Raw genomic sequence first — 17,848 nt, 5'->3', positions numbered from 1 at the left:
TTTACTCTCTCCATCTCTGTCTCCTGCCTCTCTCCATGGTGAGGCTTTCTCTGTCTCTCTTTGTCTCCCCCCTTTATTTCTTTTCCTTTCCCCCCCTCTCTCTTTCACCCTCTGACTCTTGTCATCCTTCTGCCCCTTCCTGCTCTTGCCCCTCCAGGGCCTCACCTCTGTCAGTCACTCACACCCACTCCTCAAAGCCCAGGTTGGTTTAGAAGCTGGAGCTGTGGGTGCCTGGGCAAAGGCTGGGGGTAGAAAGGGAAGACCTTGCCCTGAAACCCCAAGCACCCTGACTTCTGAGCCTCACCAAGATGGGGGGTATCTCCCTTCCCAGTGCTCCTGACCTGGGTCTGTGTGTGTGTGTGTTGGGGGGGGAATGTCTCTCCTGCTCCTGGGCCTCCCAGAGCAGCCGCCCTTTGGGAAGAACCTTCAGGAACAAGTTCTCCTTGGTCAAACAGCCTCAGCCTCAGCCTCAGCTCCCCAAACCCCAGCCCTGAGGAGCTCTCAGAAGGGACTGGTGGTGATAGCTCTCTGTTCTTATGCTGTAGTCACCTATCTATTTGTTCTCAGTCCCATTATCCCCCCCCCCCAACACACACACACAACTTCCCACTTCCTGCCACTGGAAGTCACAGGTCCCCCTTCCCCTCCGTGTGATCTGGTGGTCATTCAGGTCACTGCCTGCGCCATATCTTTTCTGCACTTGGGACTTACAGGACCAGCTTGTTTACCTTCCCAAGGCACTGCCAACCTGGCTTCTGCCACTGCCCACCACATCCCATGTGGAAGATGCCCTTACCCTTGGGCTAGCAGCCTGGCATTTGACTCTTCCCCTAACAAGCACTGAAGTCAACAAACACAGTGAAGTCTGAGCCAGGCCTGTGGTTGGAGGATGTGGATGCCAGCAGCCAAGCTTCCAATCAGAGGTCTGCCCTCCTGCCACACCTGCCTCCTCCCACCCACCCCCCACCCTCCAGAATGGGCACTGACTCTGGAGCTTGATACGGGGTTCAGGACCCCATTGCCATAGGACTGCTCTGGGCTTGTGCTCTGCCAAGGATCCAGCCCATTGGGGCCAGAAGTGGAAAAGTTGTTGGAAGATGAGGAACACTGAGGAGAGGGTGGGGGTGTTCCTGACTGCATATGACCAGGAGAGAAGACAGCTAACACAAAGAGTGCACCAGGAAGCCACACACATGGTCATGCACCATGCTCTTAGCCTGTAGAGGGGCATTGAGGCCCTCTCTCACAGATGCCCAGGGCCTAGGCAAGTAAGCAGAGGCTCTCTGGCTCTTAGGGCCAACTTCCCACTCCTGAGACACCCAGAAACACTTCTGCAGGCTGAGAGAAGCTCACACCTTGGTAACACACCTCTTCTCCAGTGCTGCATAAACTCACACACGTGATGGCACGTGTACAGGCTGTCCCCACCAATACCCCAACTAGGTCCCCCCAGGGCTGCTTTGGGGAGAAGAGGCTGAAGACATGTGAATCCAGGGTACATCATGGCAGGGACATTATCCCCCCACACACACACTCAGGAGGTGCTCACATCATCACAACTTCACCCCCAACCTCACAGGCTAGAACTGGGGATGTAGCCCCCAACCCAATTGGCTCTTGCCTGCCCATCATCTTGACAGCCTCTGACATGCTCTCCACACCTACACCCGCCCCCCCACACACTGTCTTCCCACACTCTGCCACTCACTCCTGCATGCTTGACACTCTGACACACTTACTGAGACTCACACACACTCACACTGTGCGACCCCCCCACTCAATAGCCCCCCACACACACACACACACTCACTAGCTACAGGCACCGCAGGGCCTTGGCACTCACGCACACACAGTCCAGCCCGCCACAGAGACAGACACGTGTCCTCCCACGCACAGCCCGCTCTTTCACACTCACTCGCTTTCTAGGACACCCCCATTTACAGCGTGACATGCTGGTACTCGGTCCCGGACCTCACGGGTTTCCCGGGCCCAGAAGGGGTTAAGGCCAGAGTCCCCCTCCACCCACCCCCATCCTCCTCCCCGCAGGACTCCATCAATAATGCAGCTTCGGAGTTCTGGGGAGGCTGCAGGGGGCCCCCAGCCCCAGCTCCCGCTCCCCACCCTCAGTGGCCCCCGGGGCGCGGCGCTCGGCGTTCATTGGCCGCTTCCCCTACGCCCTCCCACCGCGCGCCGGGGCGCCAGTGCCAAGCCGGGGGGGGGGGGGGGGGGGGGGCTGAGGACCCCGAGGCTGGGCTGAGGGGGTGAGATCGCGAGCGCCCCAGAAGCGCAGAGGCGGGTAGGGAGGTTGAGGCGGGGTGCAGAGAAGCCGAGAGGGAGAGACGGAGAGGAGAAGACGCGGGGAGCCGGGTGGAGCGCAGCGAGTGAGCGCGGGGGAGCGGGACCAGGGCTGCCGACCCCTCCCACTCGCGCCTCCTGCCTCCTGCCTCCCGCGCGGTATTTTTACCCGAGCTCAGCCCTCCTCCTCCCTCCTCCGGCCTCCCTCCTCACTCACAGCCCGCTGGCGGCGCGGCGCGTGGAGCAGCGCCGGGGAGTCCAGCCGGCCCCTCAGCCCGGGACCCGGAGCCGCGCGCCCCCTGCCCCCAGCGCCATGGACCCCAAGGACCGCAAGAAGATCCAGTTCTCGGTGCCCGCGCCCCCGAGCCAGCTCGACCCCCGCCAGGTGGAGATGGTAAGGGGCCGCGCCCCATTCCCCGCAGCGCCCCCAGCTCTCCCCGGCCCCTCTGCGTTCAGGGGGTGCTGCCTGGTGCGAGCTGACCTGGGCATGGGGTTGGGGGGCACGCCGGCCTCGGGCGCGGCGCAAGGGGCGCGGGAAGTTCGCTGGAGTTTTGTGCAACTTTTTCCCGGGGCCTTGGTCCTGATCCCGGGCGGGACAACTGAGGGCCGCCAGAGTGGTGCTGGTGGGGCGCTGCCAGCGGGAGGTGCGGGGGGACTGCCCTCTGGACCCTGCAGAGTGTCCTTCCCCAGGCTACCCTCAGAGGGCCCCCGCCCGGGTCCCAGCCGGCGCCAGTAGATATGAGGAAAAACTGGTACATTGACCCCATTCTACCGAGGGGTCTCCCCACCGCTCGGTGCCCGATTGCCCGCACCCGGCCTAGGGTCGTCGAAACCGGCTCTGATCTCCCACTACTGCCAGATGCGGGGCACAGCGGGGCGGGGGGAGCACAAATCCGACTACCGAGTCCTCAGGAGCACCTTCCTGAGCGCTGGGAGGTCTCCAGAGGGGGTTGGGGAGGCAGAGAGCTAGAGCGCCTCTCCTTGCACCACCTAGCCGGGGGTCACTTGTTGCCGGCACCCCGGGCTCCCAAAAGAGCAGTGAGAGTGGGGCAAAGTCAGTTTTTGAGGCTGCGGAGGGGCAGGTTGGGGTTCGTGGTCTCCAGGGCAGTGGTGGAGCGTGCAGGGAAAGGGCTTTAAAGCGGCTGGATTCCCCCTGCCCCCCACCCCGTCCAGCCTTTCCCTGGAGCTCAGCGGAGACCCAATTAACTGTGATCCTACTGCCAACCTGGGTGAGTGTGTGTGTGTGGGGGGGCGTAGTCAGGGGTGCTTGGTGCCCCCTCACCTCATAGCCCCATTCACCTTGGCTCCTATACTCTGGAAGATACAGTTTATTGATCCTTTTACTTATTTATTTACTGAAATGAGAACTAAGTGAGGATTTCTTTTTTCTTAAATTTCTTTATTGGGGAATTAATGTTTTACATTCGACAGTAAATACAATAGTTTGTACATGCATAACATTTCCCAGTTTTCCATGTAACAATACAGCCCCCACTAGCTCCTCCGTCATCCTTTACTTTTAAAAAAATATTTTGTTTGTTTATTTGAAAGATAGGAGGAGAGAGAATAAGAACCAGACATCACTCTGGTACATGTGCTGCCAGGGATTGAACTTGGGACCTCATACTTAAGAGTCCAATGCTTTATTCATTGTGCCACCTCCTGGACCACTCAAGTGAGGATTTCTAAAAGCAGCAGGTGTCCAGACTTGGTGCCCAGAAGCCCACCCTGACGCCAGCCCCCTCTGAATCTGAGGCTCAGGCCCGCAGCTGAGTTTCAGTATGCGGTTATGAGGGCATTGGTGATTCAGTGGTAGAATTCTCGCCTGCCAGTATGAGGTTATGGTGTCTGTCAGGCCCCAACTCAGCCACCCTCAGCAGCCAGCTCCAGTTTCTTTGCAGCTCTTGAGTTGACCTTTGGTGACAGGTTTATATGGGTGCCATGGCCCATGGGGCAGCCAACGGAAGTCAGCTCCAGGGGTCTTCTGTCTTCAAAAACAAGAGATGAGGAGTCCTGGCTGGGGACGATGCCATATCTGGAGTAGCTATGGGAACAGGCTGAGTCAGTGGCTGGTCCTCTTCTCTCCTTTGGTGTGCTGTGTCACTTGAGCTCTTTGCTCAGCCTCTCTGGGCCTTGAGTTTTCAGTGAAATGAGGGGGCTGTATGAGTTAAGCATTCCTTTCAATTCTGACAGCCTTTGATTCAAAGGTTCCCTGAGGGACTCTAAAGCACTGTTTGTTCCCTGCTGCCTGGGTGTGGGGGGCTGCAGGTGTCTGTCCTGCCACCTCCCTCCACCTCTCTGTCCCCTCCCCCTTCTTTCCCATCTCCTTCAGATTCGGCGCAGGAGACCAACCCCTGCCATGCTGTTCCGGCTCTCAGAGCACTCCTCACCAGGTGGGCCTCTCCCCTGCCCACTTCCCCCCAGCCCACCCTGACATTAATATCTTTTGGGGAGCCCTGGTGAAGTCCCATAATGGAGCTGAAGATGGAGGATGGGTGGGTGAGGTGTGTGTGTGTGGGGGTTCCCTCTGCTGGGTTAACTTACTGACCAGGCACCTCCCAGCACCTAGAAGGAAAGGGCACCCTGCCCTTTGGGAAAGTAATCTGGATTCTCTTTCTTTCTTCTCACAGAGGAGGAAGCCTCCCCCCACCAGGTGAGTTCTCAGAGCCAGTTGGGGGGAGGGATGCCAGGGCCCCTTGGGGTTGGGTGGATAGGATAACTTTTAAGTTACAAAATCACATCAGAAAGACACCTAGGTGCCCACTAGCACATCTATAGGTACCTCCAGTGAGAGTCTGGGTGTCGGGGCCACCAGTGGATGCTCTTTTGCCTTCATCTTTCCTTTGTTTAAATTTGGTGAGAGCCATGGAAAGGCAATCAAGGGTCTTATGGGAGCCAGGTCACTACTTCTGGAGGCTCTCTCCAGCAAAGGGGACACCCCAGGCTCAGCCAAGGTGCAGCACAGTCTGGGGTCCTCAGGAGAGGCTAAGGGGCTTAGGCTACCATGGGTGGAGGGAAGGCTGAGGGAAGCAGCCTATTTAACCTGTCCCCCACCCCTGCAGAGAGCCTCAGGAGAGGGTCACCATCACAAATCGAAGAGACCCAATCCTTGTGCCTACACACCCCCCTCACTGAAAGGTACTCTTCCCCCCACCTGTCTGTCTGTCTGTCTCCTTGACCCCTGGGGCTGGGCTGACTTGGGGGAGTGGTGGTGAAATGTTGACCATTGTTTGTGGGAGGCCATTGTCTTGTGTATCCTCAATTTCTACTGAGAGACCACTGTTTACTTAGTTATTGAACAGAGGCAGAGAGAAATCAAGAGGGAAGTGGGGCGGGGGGGGGGGGAGATCTTCAACACTGCTTCACCACTTGTAAAGCTTTCTCCCTGCAGGTAGGGATCAGGGACTTGAACCCAAGTCCTTGCACATTGTAGCATGTGTGACCTATCAACTGCACTACCACCTGGCCCTGAGACACCACCTTCTTAATTTGACCTTGAAAAAAATAATGGAACCCAGGGGCCAGATGAGATGACTGGGGGTCTTGAAGTCAGCTTGTGGACAGAAAAGAAGCAGTTGGCCTCAGGTGATCAGCAGGCATCACACAGACCCAGCAGCGAGTCCCTCCTCCCAGCACTAGTGTGCTCTGACCGCCCACCATGCTCCCTCTCTCCCTCTCCTTTGAGTGACATTTACCAGATCTGCTCACTGGGGGCTTCTCAGGCTGCTTTTTTCTTTCTGCAGGAGCAGGTGATTTGTCCCTATAGCTGACACTTATTCCATGCCCAGTGTACCCCAGTGTATGCCAGACTGCACTGGTGGGGGGCACTGGGCAGATTAATAGAGAGTTTGGGCCTCTACTCCTGGGGACTCTGAGAGGATGCTTAAGCTGAAGTTTGGAGGCAGGGAGGGGAGGAAGGGCATTCCAGGAGGAGGCCACAGCTGTGCAAAGGGGAGGCACCAGGAATCACAGGCCGTCCTGAGGGAAAAGGGACTGTGCACCTGGAGAGGGAGGTGGGACAGACGGGGTGTGGCCACCTCCTCCTCCCACTGAAGGAGGGAGGGAGACCAGAAGGGTGTGTTGAGCTTCCCTTCTGGGGTGGGTTGAATGTGTCCCCAACACCTGCCAAGGTCAACAGGTGTAACTGTCAGCCAGGCTGAGCAGGGAGCAGGGAGCAGGGAGGGGAGATGGAGAGGGGCAGCAGGGGCTGTTCTCTTCCTGCAGGATATGAAGGTGAAGGGACAGCAAGCCCCAGGAAGGAATCCCCACCTGAAAGAGTGAGGAAGGGTAGCCTCTGAAGCAGGTGTGAGGGAGGCGTGTCATCTCAGATGGACACTTCATTGTGGGCACTAGAGGACTGGGGTGGAAAGCACAGGGCCAGAAATTAATATCCCCCTGGCCCCCAACTGATCCTAGCAACTGGCTGTACATTAGGTGGGCCTCTAGGAGAGACAGGGCAGGCCATCTGGGGGTGTTCGGGAGCCCTGGAGCTCATGAAGGGGTAGTTGGGTTGGAGGAAGATAAGAAAGCAGATTAAGGAGACAGGTGGGAGGGTGAGGGAGAGACCCCAGAGAGCCTGAGAGGCAAGAGGCAGGGAGGAGGCGCGGGAGGCAGCCAGGCTCTGCACACACCTATTGTCACCGTTCAAGTTGGCTCACGAACTCAGTTCTCCCCCGGCTGCTGGGGGAGCTGCCTCCACTTCTCCTCCCTTCCTGCAGCCTCCCTGGACCCTCTGTTCTGGAAGGGCACAGTTTTGCCAGCTTCAGCTTCTTTGGGAGCAAAGCAAAGTTCCTGATGTCTCCTGGGATGGGGGTGTGGGAGTGTAAGCACAGACTGAGTTTCAATCCTGAACCTGGAGGGGGAAGGTTCCCCAAGGCTGAGCTCTCCTGTTTGGCTCAAGGTGAAGCTCTGCTGTGTCCCCAAGACCGGGACAAGGTGATTTATTGGGCTTTTATTGCCTGGGTAGCTTGTTTGGAGCCAGCGGGAGGCCCTAGGCTATGAGCTGGGGGCAGGGTGGGGCAGCAAGCACACAATGCGGCCTCTGTGCTCAGTCCCTAAGTTGGCAGGAGGATAGTGCCCTGCTCAGGGCACCGGGGACTTCCAGCCTGTATCTACCTATTCTGGGCTTTGGGGTGTGTGTGTGTGTGTGCTGCTGGTGCTGCTGCAACACTCCCCCCAGTCTGTCCACCTCTTGTCTCTGGGCTGTGAAGTGCTCTCATGCTCTCACATTCAGTCAGCTCCTATACCCCTTGTGCCTCTGCCCCTGAAACCCCTGCCCCCCCCCCCGGGCATAGAGCCCCCCCCCCAGTCCTGGGGCTTCCTCCTAAGCTGCTGATCCTTCCTTTTAGTAACTTCTCTCTAGCTACCCACGCTTTTCTCTTCCTAGGCCCTATCCCAGCAGGCTTTGGTGGTGTTGGGGGGGTGGGGGTGTTTGTTGCTTTCTAGGTCACCACAGAGGAAGCTGGAAGCTTGGGGATGTGGGTCAAGATTGTGGGGACTGTGAGCACGCCACATCCCCAAGCAAGGACTCTGCTGGCTGCAGGCTGCTATGTTCCAAGTTGTAGAACTGTTCTGCCCCTTGGAACTTGGAACAGGTGTATGTGGGGTGATGTCTATGATGGAGCCAGGCCAGAGGGTGGGGTCAGCACAGGGTGGTGATGGAGCTGGGTGAGTAGGTTGGGAATACCCCCAGTAATTAAAAGGGATAAGATCCTCCAGCCCTTTGTGCGCAGGCCCTGGGCCTTCTGCCTGGACCAGTAGCGGTCGGACATGGTCTCCAGTGACTCCCTAGAGGAGCAAGTCCCCCAGCCAGAGAATGTTAAGCTGAGTCTGCCTGGTCTTGCCCAGTCTGACACCCTGTGGTGTGTGTGTGTGTGTGGGGGGGCCTGCCTAATGCCAGTTTCTGGGGATGGCGGCAGCATATTTGGGCAGCTTAAAGGTCAACTAGGATCAAGAGTTTATTCCTTGTTGCTTCTGCTCTGGTCTACAGGCTACCCCCACCACTCCCCCCCACCCCCATCCCCTGGACGCTGACCTCCAGCCTTCAGCCTTCTAATTGGGCCCCTGAGGAGTTGGCTTTTGCCCCAGCCATGGGAAGGAGGCTGGGCTACATGCTGCTCCAGCTCCGTTGACTATTTCTTGGCCTTGACCTTTGCCTTCTCGGTCCATGTGCCAGCCGTGCAGCGCATCGCAGAGTCCCACCTGCAGTCCATTGGCAACCTGAGCGAGAACCCGGCCTCAGAGGAGGAGGATGAACTGGGAGAGCTTCGAGAGCTGGGCTACCCAAGGGAGGAAGATGAAGATGAGGATGAGGAGGACGAGGACGAGGACGAGGAGGAGGAGGACAGCCAGGCTGAAATTCTGAAGGGCAGCAGGGGCTCTGGTGAGCAAAGGGGCTGTGAAACCTGGCTTATGTGGTGGATTGGGGGGGGGGGGTCCTGGGACATGTCCCTCCAGCTCTGAAAGGCCGGGAACCCTGGAGCGCCTCCCCATCCTCTCACCCATAGATGCCTCACACTCAGCTTGCCTGAGGCCTGATTGCTCCCTGTCTTGGCACACACCTCTTCCAGTGAGACTTGCCCTGCCCTAGTACTTTAAAAATATATTTTATGCCCTTTCTTTAAAAATATATTTTATGGGAGTCGGGAGGTAGTGCAGCGGGTTAAGTGCATGTGGCACAAAGCGCAAGGACCGGCATAAAGATCCCAGCTTGAGCCCCAGCTCCCCATCTGCAGGGGAGTCGCTTCACAGGCGGTGAAGCAAGTCTATAGGTGTCTGTCTTTCTCTCCCCCTCTCCTCTCTCCATTTCTTTCTGTCCTGTCCAACAACGACATCAGTAACAACCACAATAATAACTACAACAATAAAACAAGGGCAACAAAAGGGAATAAATAAATAAATATGAGTAAAAATATTTTTTAAATCTTAAAAATTATTTTGTTTATTGGATGGAGACAGAGAAATCTAGAGGAAAGGGGGAGATAGAGAGAGGGAGTGAGAGAGAGAGACACTTGCAGCACTGCTTCACTACTGCAGATGGGGGCCAGAGACTTGAACCTGGGTCCTTGTGTATTGTAACATATGCACTCAGTCGGGTGCTCTACCACTTGCCCCCTTGTGCTGCAGGGTTTAACAAACATGGGCTTGAACTACAGGTGTCCACTTAGATCAGGGGCTCTTTTTTTTTTTTTTTTTTTTTTTGCCTCTAGGGTTATTGCTGGGGCTTAGTACCTGCACTATGATTCCACTGCTCTTGGAGGCTATTTTTTCCCCTTTTGGTGCCCTTGTTGTTTACTGTTGTTATTATTATTGTTGTTGTTATTGCTGTTGTTGTTGTTGGATAGGACAGAGAGAAATGGAGAGAGGAGGGAGAGAAAGATAGAGACACCTGCAGACCTGCTTCACCACTTGTGAAGTGACCCCCCCCATGCAGGTGGGGAGCTGAGGGCTCGAACTGGGATCCTTGTGCTTTGTGTCATGTGCGCTTAACCTGCTGCTGCACTACTGCCTGGCCCCCAGCTCTTTCTTTTTTATGGCACCAGGGAACAAGTCCAGAACCTTACATGTATAGTAGCTTCCCCAAGCTTATTTTTCATTAATTTGAGAGAGGAGAGAGGGAGAGACACCACAACATCGCTCCACTCTCCAAAGGTGCCCCCCCTGACGCTATCTATGGTACTTGCATATGATGCTGGGGTTCAAGCCCAGGGCCTCACCGTTGATAGGGCACACACTCTGCTGGGTGAGCCATCTCCTGGTCCCTACCTAGTGGTTTTTCTCCTTTCTTTCTTTTTTCTCTCTATGTCTGTTTTCTTTTTTTCAACTTTCTTTTTAAAAATATTTGATTTATCTATTAGCAAGGGGAACAGGAAGAGAGAACAAAAGAGAACCAGATATCCTCTGGTACATGTGCTGCTAAAGATCCAACTTGGGACTGTATGCTAGAGAATCCAACACTTTATCCACCTCCAGGTCCACGTTGGAGTTTTTTTTCTGTTTTCTGGTTCCAGATTCCCGGATTCAGCCAACCTTCTTTGGCTGTGGATACTGATGGCCAACATTCAGGGACTTGGCATCTGTGGATTTTGGTATCTGAAGGGCTCTGTTGAAATCAGTCTCCTGTGAATGCCAAGGAATAACAGTTTAGTTTTTTCATATTTTTATTTATTTATTATTAGAGACAGAGAGAAATTGAGAGGGGATGGGGGAGATAGAGAGGGCATGAGACAGAGGGACACCTGCAGTCTTACTTCACCACTCATGAAGCTTTCCCCCTGCAGGTGGGGACCAGAGGCTTGAACCTGAGTCCTTGTGCACTGTAATGTGTGCACTTAACCAGGTGTGTCACCAACTAGCCCCTGTTTGTTTTCACCACAAGGTTTATCACTAGGGCTTGACTCCACTACCCTGCAACCATTTTTTTCCTCTAGAGGGTGAGAGACAGAGAGGGAAAGAAGGAGAGAGAAAGAGAGACATAGCAGCACCACTTCATTGCTTGTGAAGCTCCCCGACTCCCCACCCTGTAGGTAGTTGCTCCCATGTGGTGGCCTGAGACTTGAACCCGGGTCCTTTTGCACAGTAATGTGTGCACTCTACTAGGTGAACCACCTTCCAGCCACCCTGTGATTAAGTTTTTGGGCATCAATATGATGCATATGTACTTTCTACATTGAAGGGATTAGCCTCCTTAACCTCAGCATTGTTCTTCTCAGGCCCTAGAATTAAGGCAAGAACATGTGAGATTGAAGCTAAACCCAAGGCTAGAGCTCCCATTCATGGCACTTAGGGGGTGCAAGGAGGTAAAAGACCGACATTGTCGAGTGCAGCCACCACCTAGATTTCTGAATGTAGGATATAATCTCCGCTGGGAGCAGAGGGCTGGCTGCTGAGCATTTCTGCTTTTTCTTCTTAGGTTGGAGGTGAGATGCTGCCCTCTAGTGTCTACATGGAGAACCTGGTTTTCAAGAGCCAACCTGGTTCTTTGTACCTCTGCCCCCACTGCCTGGGAAGTGACCATACCAGGAATGTCCCAGGGCCTTTCCCAAAGCCTTTAGAGCTAGGGTTCCCAGATCCAAAAAATGCCCACAGAATATCTTGTACCAAGACCCATAGAATTGCTAGGAAGGAAGGGTTTAAACCTTAAACTTTCTTCCATGCCTGGTCACAGGAGGCTGTGGCATGTCTATCCCTCTTTTTGTACATTAATTATTACTTTTTTTTTGGTTTTGGGAGCTGGAAGATAGCTAACCTGGTAGAGTACACACTTTACCATGTGTAAGAACCTGGGCCCAAGCCCCTTGAGAGCATCATGCCAAGGGAAGTGTCATAAGTGGTGGAGTGGTAGTTTGGTCTCCCCATCTGTCTCTGTCCCTCTCTGTCTCTCTGTCTCTCTCTCTCTTCTGCTTCTAGAGTTAACACTGGGCTCTGTGCCTGCACTATGCATCCACTGCTCCTGGAGGTCATTTTTTTTCATTTTATTGCCCTTGTTGTTGTTGCCATTGCTATTGTTGTTGTATAAGAAAGAGAGAAATCCAGAGAGGAGCTGAAGACAGAGAGGGGGCAAGAAAGATAGACATCTGCAGACCTGCTTCACTGTTTGTGAAGTGACTGCCCCCCCCAGCAGGTGGGGAGCTGGGGGCTCGAACCAGGACCCTAACACTGGTCCTGTGTGCTTTGCCTCATGTGTGCTTAACCCACTGGTTTGAAGGAGAAAAAAAGGGGCAGGGGTAGATAGCATAATGGTTATGCAAACAGTCTTGCCTGAAGCTCTGAAGTCCCAGGTTCAATAGGTTCAATCCTGCACCACCATAAGCCAGAGCTGTCCAGTGCTCTGGTAAAAAAAAAAAAAAAAAAAAAAAGGAGGAAAAAATCCTAGAGGCCTGGTGGTGGTTCAGCCACTGGAGCATCCATAGAAGTCACCATGCACAAGGACCTGGATGCAAGTCACTAATCCTCACCTGCATGAGTGGTAGAACAATGCTGCAGGAAAAGTGTCTCCCTTTCTCTCCATCTCTGACTTTCTCTCTCTCCTGCTCTTTCACTCTCTTCCAAAAAAGAAGAAGGCTGCCAGGAATGGTAGAGTCTTGTAGGTACCGAACCCCAGCACCCCAGCAATAAGTCTGGTGGGGAAAAAAAAATTGGTCTTGTGATTTGTAGGGATGAATAAACAGCCAGTTACCCCTGCTTAAATTGTCCAATTCTTCTCCCAAACAAAATGGCTTGGGCCTCCTGTTGGAATCTCTGGCATAGGGGGAAAGAGTATGAGCCATGGGTGCAAAAGTTCCAGCTAGAAAAGTTGCATCAGCTAGTGCTGAGACACTCCCCCACCCCCACCCCGAGGGCAGGTGGAGAGGAAGTGAAAGGAAGCTGTTCCTTTAGGAAAAGCAATAGGGTAAAGGTCAAGGTGGTGGCCCACTTGGTTAAGTGCTCACATCATAGTGCACAAGGACCCAGGTTCAAGCCCCTGGTCTCCACTTGTGGGGGGGGGGGGAAGCTTTGTGAGTGGTGAAGCAGGGCTGCAGGTGTCTGTCTCTCTCCCTCTCTATCACTTCATCCCCTCTCAATTTCTGTCTCTATACAATTAAGAAATAAATAAAAACATTTTATTTATTTTTTTAAATTTTTTATTTTATTTTATTTATTTATTCCCTTTTGTTGCCCTTGTTGTTTTGTTGTTGTAGTTATTACTGATGTCGTTGTTGTTGGATAGGACAGAGAGAAATGGAGAGAGGAGGGGAAGACAGAGAGGGGGAGAGAAAGACAGACACCTGCAGACCTGCTTCACCGCCTGTGAAGGGACTTGCCTGCAGGTGGGGAGCTCGAACCGGGATCCTGACACCGGTCCTTGAGCTTAGCGCCACCTGTGCTTAACCCGCTGCGCTACAGCCCAACTCCCAATAAAAACATTTTTAATGCATTTTCAGCAATAGGACAAAGAGTCAAAATAGGGCTTCCTAGGAGAAATAGCAACTACCACCCCTCGGGCGCTCCTGGTTACCTGGGCAGGGTAGATCATTAGCCAGTCTTTCCTTTTTTTATATTTATTTATTTATTTTCCCTTTTGTTGCCCTTTTTTAATTGTTGCTATAGTTATTATTGTTGTTGCTGTTGTCATTGTTGGATAGGACAGAGAGAAATGGAGAGAGGAGGGGAAGACAGAGGGGGAGAGAAAGATAGACATCCGCAGGCGTGCTTCACCACCTGTGAAGTGACTCCCCTGCAGGTGGGGAGCCGGGGTTCAAACCGGGATCCTTATGCCGGTCCTTGTGCTTCCCACCACATGCGCTTAACCCTTTATTTTCTTCTTAAGTGTATCATAAAGGAATGAACCTAGGGACTTGTGCATGTGTGATACCACTGACTAGTCTCCTTGAATCAGTTTCTTCATTCTTTAAGAGAATCGAGAGAGGGAAAGACACACACAGAGAGGAGAGACACCACGGCACCTACTCCACCAACCATGAAGCTTCATGGTGCCACCATGTGGTGTGAGGGGTCAAACCCAGGGTCTTAGGCTAGGGAGGCAATATAGTGATTATGCAAAAGGCTTTCATGCCTGAGGATCTGAGGTCTCAGGTTCAATCCCTAGCACCATCATAAGCCAGAGCTGAGCAGTGCTCTGGTATCTCTCTCTCATTAAAATAAATAAAATGTTAAAAAACAAACAAACAGGCCTTCATGTATGGCAAGTCATGTGTTCTACCCAGTGATCTACCTCTAGGCCCTAATTATGATCTTAAAGGATTTATCTCCCATCATCCCTTTCATAAAGACACAGACAGCCTTATGCGATAGGTTAAAAGCTAACTCATTGGAAGAGCTATCCTAGTTCAGTGCTCTCTCCACTACACTGTGAGCCTAGCTTCCAGGCTGGGAGACAACTCATCTATAGAGCATGTGCCTTACCATGCATAAAGCCAGCCCAACACCACATGAAAACACTATAACACCAGAGGGAAGCTCCCTGGACAGTGAAGTAGTGTGCTACTGTTTCTCCCTTTTCCTCTCTATTTGAAATAAAGAATGAAAAAAGGGAGTCGGACAGTAGCACAGCGGGTTAAGCACAGGTGGCGCTAAACACAAGGACCAGTGTAAGGACCCTGGTTCGAGCCCCCGGCTCCCCACCTGCAGGGGACTCGCTTCACAAGTGGTGAAGCAGGTCTGCAGGTGTCTTTCTCTCCCCCTCTCTGTCTTCCCCATCTCTCTCCATTTCTCTCTGTCCTATCCAACAACAACAAGATCAACAACAACTACAACAATAAAACAACAAGGGCAACAAAAGGGAATAAATAAATAAATAAATTAATTAAAAAAAAAAAAAGAATGAAAAAAAGGGAGCCTGGTGGTAGCGCAGCGGGTTAAGCACACGTGGCACAAAGCGCGAGGAACCGCATAAGGATCCCGGTTCAAGCCCCTGGCTCTCCATCTGCAGGGGAGTCGCTTCACAGGCAGTGAAGCAGGTCTGCAGGTGTCTGTCTTTCTCTCCCCCTCTCTGTCGTCCCCTCCTCTCTCCATTTCTCTCTGTCCTATCCAACAACAATGACACCAATAACAACAGCAATAATAACTACAACAATAAAACAACAAGGGCAACAAAAGGGAATAAATAAATATTAAAAGAAAAAAACCTAAAAAATAAATAAAATAGGGAGCTGGGCTGTAGCGCACTGGGTTAAGCATACAGGGCACAAAGCACAAGGACGGCATAAGGATCTCAGTTTGAGCCCCTGGATTCCCACCTGCAGGGGGGTCACTTCACAAGCAGTGAAGCAGGTCTGCAAGTGTCTTTCTCTACCCTTCTCTGTCTCCCCTTCCTCTTTCGATTTCTCTCTGTTCTATCCAACAACAATGACAATAATAACAATAATAACAACAATGATAAACAAGAAGGGCAACAAAAGGGAAAAAATAGCCTCCAGGAGTCGATTTGTAGTGCAGGCACTAAGCCCCACCAATAACCCTGGAGGCAAAAATAAATAAAATAAAATTTGAACCATCAAGATAGCTGACCTGGATTGAGTTCTAACACCATTTCTTTCTTTCTTAAAAATATTTTAATATTTATTTATTCCCTTTTATTTTCCCTGTTTTATTGTTGTAGTTATTATTGTTGTTGTTATTTATGTCATCGTTGTTGGATAGGACAGAGAGAAATGGGGAGGGGAGAGGAAGACAGAGGGGGGAAAGAAAGACAGATACTTGCAGACCTGCTTCACCGCTTATGAAGCAACTCCCCTGCAGGTGGGGAGCCGGGGCCTCGAACCGGGGATTCGAACCGGGATCCTTACACCTATCCTCACGCTTTGTGCCCCCTGTGCTTAACCTGCTGCACTACTGCCCAACTCCCTCTCTTTTTTAAAAAAATATTTTTTATTATCTTTATTGGCTAGAGACAGCCAGCAATCAAGAGGGAAGGAGGAGATAGAGAGGGAGAGAGACAGAGAGACACCTGCAGCCCTCCTTCACCATTTGTGAAGCTTTCCCCCTGCAGGTGGGGGCCAGAGACTTGAACCTGGGTCCTTGTGCATTGTAACATGTGCGCTTAACCAGATGCGCCACCACTTCGCCCCCTAACACAGTTTCTACTTCACTGAAGGACACCTTGAGGCTGTGGTTTGTCTGTTTTTCTGTCTGTCTGTCTGCCTGCCTGCCTGCCTGTCTGTCTGTCTGTCTGTCTATCTATCTATCTACCTGAAATCACTGTTCTGGAGCAGTGAAGCTCTAGAAACAACAATAACAAAAAATACTGAAAGAAAGTTTAGCTCCAGCCATCCAAGAGACACAGCTCATGCTCCACACAGCCAGAGAGACCCAGAGACTGCTTCTAGCCTCTTTTCTGTTCACAGCTGGGCAGAAGACAACCTGTAGCCAGGGTCTGGAGGGAACCTGGGAGCGCCCACCCCCTCTGGATGAGGCTGAGAGAGATGGAACCTCTGAGGACCAAGTGGGAGACCAGGCACTAAATGGTGAGGCTTGGGTCTGGGAGATTGGGTGGCAGGGTTACTGTGGACACAGGTAGATCTGAGTCTTTCTGCTTGTTTTGCAGAGCCTGGGGAGGAGCCGCACCATCCTGCCCTACCTGAGCCAGGCACATAGGCACCCAGCTCTGCATCTCCTGGAAGGAAGTGGAGGGGGCATCACTGTTCCCCAGAAACCCACTCTGAGTGTCCCCACCCTGTTTTGTACCCATCTCCTCACTTGCTAGGTCTGAGGCTTCTGACTTCTAGAAGAATAAGGCTGGTCTGTGTTTGCTTGTTTGCCCACCTTTGGCTGATGCCCAGAGACCCTGGGCACTTGCTGCCTGATGCCTCCCCCTGCCAGTCACCCCCATCCATCCACCCAACAGGAAACGCAAGAGCTTGCATTGGAACATTCAGTGATGGGACCAAGGTTGATCCTACTCCCCAGATCCTCTCCCCCTGGCCACAGGAAACCCACAGGGCAGGACCCCAAGATCTGGGGGAAGGGGGTGCTGAGAACTTGTAGGTGCCCCTAGTTCTTTATCACTCCCTCTTCTCCCTTCACTGGCTTATACCAGGAGCCAGGATTCAGACATCCTTCTCCATAGCTTCAATTTTTTGGAAATCTTACTCTTCTAACCCTGCTCCTCTCCAGCCTGGGTTCCTGGAAGATGGACTGGCAGAGGGTGCTTTGTTGCGTTTTGTTTGTGCTTTGATGCCAGGAATGCTGCCTAGTATATACCCTTCTGTGGGGGGCACATGGTGGGAGGACCCTGGTTCCCTCTGTCCTCCAGCTGCTCTGCTCCCTTCCCCTCTTCCCCGACTCCAGGCCTGAATTGCTTCTGCGCTGTAATAAACCTTTGTAGATAATTGTGCCGAGACTCCTCTTTCAGGGAAAAGGAGTGGGAGGAGGAGGGCACAGGGTTCCTAATAGGACAGCCAGAGGTCAGGGCCTCAACCCTAGAGTCCAGTCCCTCATCTAGCAGTCATTCCTGCAGGCATCAAACTCAAGTCGCTCTTAGGAAGGACCAGACAAGTTTTGATCCCTGTAGGGGATGACTGATGGAGGTTGACTGGGGAAAGAGAACGCCAAAGGCCACACCATAGGACTCCCTCCTGAGGTTTCCCCTTCCCTCCAACAGTATCAGGTCTAGGTAACCCAATAACAAAGACACCTCAAGGCTTCTTTCCCAGTCCTAACACCCTTCAGAAGACCGTATTAAAATATAATTTCAACAGTTAATGGTATCTATGTTTCTTCATGTTTGGGGGCTACTCTCTGCCCTAATACAGTTTTTAAAAATATTTATTTATTTCCTTTTGTTGCCCTTGTTGTTTTATTGTTGTAGTTATTCTTGGCGTCGTTGTTGGATAGGACAGAGAGAAATGGAGAGAGGAGGTGAAGACGGGGAGACAAAGATAGACACCTGCAGATCCTTATGGTGATCTTTGCGTTTTGCATCACGTGCGTGCGCTTAACCCACTGCACTACCACCTGACTCCCTTAATCCAGCTTTCTAAGCCCTATTCTCAACTCTAAAACCATCTTCCCAGAAAATATTTTTAGTCTACTTGCATGTTTGTTGTCAAGCTCA

General features: G+C 52.5%; 1 protein-coding gene across 1 annotated transcript; it reads left to right on the top strand.

The window, feature by feature from the left end:
- Positions 1–2,267: 2,267 nt before the first annotated feature.
- On the top strand, positions 2,268–17,123 carry PPP1R1B (protein phosphatase 1 regulatory inhibitor subunit 1B). The gene is made up of 7 exons (XM_007530942.3): positions 2,268–2,689; positions 4,628–4,688; positions 4,926–4,948; positions 5,358–5,433; positions 8,471–8,677; positions 16,140–16,259; positions 16,340–17,123. The coding sequence occupies exons 1-7, from the start codon at positions 2,609–2,611 to the stop codon at positions 16,387–16,389; spliced, it is 618 nt and encodes a 205-aa protein (XP_007531004.2). The 5' UTR covers positions 2,268–2,608; the 3' UTR covers positions 16,390–17,123.
- Positions 17,124–17,848: the final 725 nt, after the last annotated feature.

The sequence above is a fragment of the Erinaceus europaeus genome, chromosome 12 (genome assembly GCF_950295315.1).
Source record: "Erinaceus europaeus chromosome 12, mEriEur2.1, whole genome shotgun sequence".
Taxonomy (NCBI): domain Eukaryota; kingdom Metazoa; phylum Chordata; class Mammalia; order Eulipotyphla; family Erinaceidae; genus Erinaceus; species Erinaceus europaeus.
This window is presented reverse-complemented; position numbering and strand designations above follow the sequence as displayed.

Coding starts and splice junctions, on each gene's coding strand:
- PPP1R1B (XM_007530942.3), top strand. CDS start 2,609: ATGGACCCCAAGGACCGCAAGAAGATCCAGTTCTCGGTGCCCGCGCCC. Junction 2,690..4,627: donor ACCCCCGCCAGGTGGAGATG/GTAAGGGGCCGC, acceptor CATCTCCTTCAG/ATTCGGCGCAGGAGACCAAC. Junction 4,949..5,357: donor AGGAAGCCTCCCCCCACCAG/GTGAGTTCTCAG, acceptor CCACCCCTGCAG/AGAGCCTCAGGAGAGGGTCA.